Genomic DNA, 4,207 nt, shown 5'->3' with positions numbered 1-4,207 from the left:
TCGGTTAGGTAAAGATTTATCCTATGAAAAGACAAAACCATTGGTCTTTCTGTCAACTCTTTCTGCTATATGGTGTTGAATTATGACCACTTTTCCCATCTTTACTACATATTCAACGGAGTTGTGATGTGTTTTTTTTTCCAAAAGAAATGAAATAGTTTTAGAGTAAAAACTATTAATGGCAGCCAATTTTTTTGTAGGGATAAATTGTGTTCATTAAAACAAATCGGTTCCCTTTCATATAAAACAATGTTCCTTTATTTCCGCAGGGGTTAAGAGTAAGACAAAGAAACCATATTGCATAGCATCAGGCAACTCTTTCTCACATTAATATAAAGGTGAAATCACTATCATTCAAATTATTATAACTTTTTAACCAATTATTTAATCAACTTATTACAAGCAAATTACTTAAAACCTGGTCCACTGTTTCATTTCTTGGAATACGGTGAAAACAATTAAATCTTATTTTTTTTCGTGAATTTAAAAAAAAAAATTTGTTTGGCCAAAACGATATAGTTTATTAATTAGTGGCGTAAGACCACACCAGAATATAATAGGTAGAAAAAATGTTAACTATATACATATAGTTCGGACATGGTAGTCCATTAATATTGGAATCAAATTCTGCCTTAATAAATTCATTATCTAGATTCCAGTCTTTTCTATTCCATCCAATTACTTGAAATATATGTAGTTCTTTAAACAATATATTTGACAAAAGAATTCCAAGTAGCATCTTGATTTACTTAAATCCATACCCCAAAAAAAGTAAATCTTCGCTTAGCATCTTGATTTACATAAATCCATTCAAATAGCAAATTAATAATAACATACATATGTATATAGTAGCAACACACAAATTTCTTATGTTGATGCACATTTATAAGAGATAAACTGTATTTGGTTAGGCTAACTACATTATCACCCATTCCAAACGTCTATATCTGAATCCTACCGCCGTGACGTACGCTTTAAATTGCATACTCGCATGCCTAAGAAGATATTATGAGAAAATATTGGGATATTTCATGAAACTGTAGCGGTGGTTAGATAAGGGATTTCGATCATAAAAGAGTAACAGTAATAAGAATATGTTGAAATGATGATATGTGTCTTGATGTATAATTAAATTATAAACGATTTATGTATTTTTTGTTCTAATTAATCAAGTGTAAATAAAATTATACCTGTATATATAACTCTAAGAATTAAGGTAAATATATAGTACAGCTATAACATCTCAAAAGAATCAAACTGTGAATGAACAATAAAAGATCATAATTAGTATATCGAAAATATGTCATGTTTCACATGGTTCGTCCATGAATACTATATTCATACGTGACCACTATAATACTCACATAATGACTACAAGAAGTTAAAATAAAATATGGATTTTAGTTCTGCAACTCGATTATATAAAAAGAAAGAAAAAGAAACAAAAAAAATTAAAAATTAAAAATAGATTCGAAGATGCAAGATTGATAACGAAATAAAATGGAGGGTACATGTGGGGAAGTGACGTTTAAAAACAAAAAGGGAAAAAGAGGAAGAAGATAGATAGATGCTTATATTGTTATCATGACAACTATGAAGCAAAGTTAGAGTCCGTCCATACAAGTATTTTGTGTGTGTACCACCGAATTTGTCTGTCTATGTTAATCTTCGCCCTTCTTTTTTCTCAATCCCCACGAGCCACGATGACAATTATGTTTTGTTCGTTTTTTTTATTTCTAGAGTTATCATCGAGTTATAATTATGATTCACATTTTTAGTGAACTAATGATTCAAACAGTAGGTGAACAATAATTAATATCTAATTTTGGTGAAAACAGTTTAACAGGGAAAAAAAAAGATATGGCACGAACTCATTAGTTTTTTTTGGATGTTTTGCTAGACAATTATTCTATCAATCAAACAATTTATGACCGTTAATTGGATCATGCATTATAAATAAATCATTAATATTTGTCTTACAAAACGAAACAATTATAAAACTGAATTTTGGGGCTATACAAGGAAAACGTCCTGCACAGCAGAACAAGTCTCGAGGATTCGTATAGTCAAATTTATTCCGATCAAATTATTCGCGAAAGTGTGTGATAAAATACGTATTTTCATCTCTCTCTTGCCTCCTCCTACGTCACATCCACGCATTGGTGCCCTAGCTTCATCAGTACTCTTCCAATTTCTAAAGTTTAAAACCGAGTCGATGGATCCACGGCCGTAGATTTTATATCAAGTAATTAACTTATAAAGCCATTGTAATAACTGGATCCTTCGCTCAAATTTTATCGACAATATTAGCTCAATATAAAATTTTAAAATAATAAAATATGTAATATTCCAATAGTTGTGGCAGTAGTCTAGTACGTCCACTTAGTTCACTCTGCTATCGCTAAACTTGCATGGTGATCACTAGCCTTCCTGTCGGTATAAATGTTTTTAGATCATGTAACCCAAAATATTGATATTGTATAGTTTTCTGGCCTAACTCCACTACAAAAATATTATAATATTTTAATTACCAACGACAACTTGAATTGTCATTCGGGAGATCGATTCATAATCGTGTGTGTCTTTAGCACTAATTAAACAAATACCATTGAAAAAAAAAAATTCTGGACAAGAAATCCCATAACTTAATATTCTACCCTAATTTCATATTCATATATATTAAGCACAAAAAAAGAAATAATAATTAAAATTAGCTGGTCAAAAAAAACAATTTACACTTTTTGAAAGGTCCATTTCCAAGGAAGCTAGAGACCGTCCTTTTTAACTAATTCGCCTACACCATCCCCTTATATCGAGGGTCTAATACTACACCTTATTCCATTTTATATTCCCTAACAAATTTTTTTTCAAGTTTTTTGTATTATTTTATTTCATGAAAACTCCTATCTTCCTTCCTCTCCATCCTTTTTCCATCTACCTTTGAATCTTTTGACACTTGTATATAAAGCTTTACTTCCTCCTTTGTTACTCCTTTTCTATCAATCACCAAAACGCATTCATTGTCTTAAACCCTAAACCCCCAAGAACCGAACTACCACACCAAAAAAAATGAGACCCTTTGGCTTGATCTTTACGGTCATGTTCTTGGTCTCGGCCTTTTCGGAATCAAGAACAGCCGATTGCAGAGTTCTCCTTGGTGGTTCGAAGACTGAGGCAATCGTTCAATCTAAAAATCATGGGGTCGATTTGCGAAGCGAAGACTTATTTGGGGTCGTGATACATGGTTATAGGAAGTTAAGGTGGCTCTCTTCGGCTGGAGAGAGGATGCATACAATGGCTTCAGGACCGAGCAGGAGAGGTGCTGGTCACTAAAACACTAACACAGAACAATACATTATTCAATATTTATTTAGCTCAGGTTATACGACTATATTTTCATTTGTTATAGATCATTATATTTATTCAGTCGTTAAAGATCAATGTAAAGTTTAGAAGGGAAATATTCTTTGATCATCATACAGTCGTCTGGTTTCCTTCTCATAAACACCCATGTATAGTATACGCGTCAATAAATTGATTTTTATCCCGGAAACTTAAAAGTAATTAATTTTGAGATCTACGTCAAGCCATCAACACCATGTTTATTGGACATGAATCACTTATATGGATTCAGGAACGTTATCGGCCATTCTGGTGCAACACAAATAATGCAACGTTATCTTATAAGGAACACACTGGCTGGTTGATGTCATTCAAAAAAATAAAAATAATAATTCAGGTGTTCCTACTACATATGTTTGGAATTGGAATAAACGTTGGTCGCAAATTATATATTGTGATTCGATTTTATGAGATGCAAACGTTTTTTTTTTGGAGTACCTTTTAATTCTTTTTTTTTTCTTGTGTTGGTTCGAAGTGTTGGCCTTTGGGGAATTAAAAGGACATTTTTAAAAATAATATATTGTCCTTCCATAGGAGCCGGAAATGGAAACTGGAAAAGCTTCAAGCTTCATGTACACTACGTGTTCTGAGTGGGGGCTCAATTTCGACAATTACCATATTGCCATCCAGCTTTCGAAGGATCGAATCCTAAAAAGTCCGGTTATTACAAAAATAAATAAGATACAATTGATCGAATCTACAACGATAAAATAATAATGTAAAAATTCATTTGACATATCAAAAAAAATACATAATTAAATCACCAAGTGTATGCAAAACAAAAATCATATATACCTATACCTCG

General features: G+C 31.7%; 1 protein-coding gene across 1 annotated transcript; it reads left to right on the top strand.

Annotated features, from left to right (window-relative positions):
• On the top strand, positions 2,986–3,477 carry LOC109127532. The gene has a single exon (XM_019232451.1). The coding sequence runs from the start codon at positions 3,070–3,072 to the stop codon at positions 3,331–3,333; it is 264 nt and encodes an 87-aa protein (XP_019087996.1). The 5' UTR covers positions 2,986–3,069; the 3' UTR covers positions 3,334–3,477.

The sequence above is a fragment of the Camelina sativa genome, chromosome 11 (assembly GCF_000633955.1).
Source record: "Camelina sativa cultivar DH55 chromosome 11, Cs, whole genome shotgun sequence".
In the NCBI taxonomy this organism is placed as follows: Eukaryota; Viridiplantae; Streptophyta; class Magnoliopsida; order Brassicales; family Brassicaceae; genus Camelina; species Camelina sativa.
The sequence above is the reverse complement of the archived record's forward strand: the minus strand, read 5'-3'. Positions and strand labels throughout refer to the sequence as shown.

What these genes read in the sequence shown, in the direction of transcription:
- LOC109127532 (XM_019232451.1), top strand. Translation starts at nt 3,070, where the DNA reads ATGAGACCCTTTGGCTTGATCTTTACGGTCATGTTCTTGGTCTCGGCC.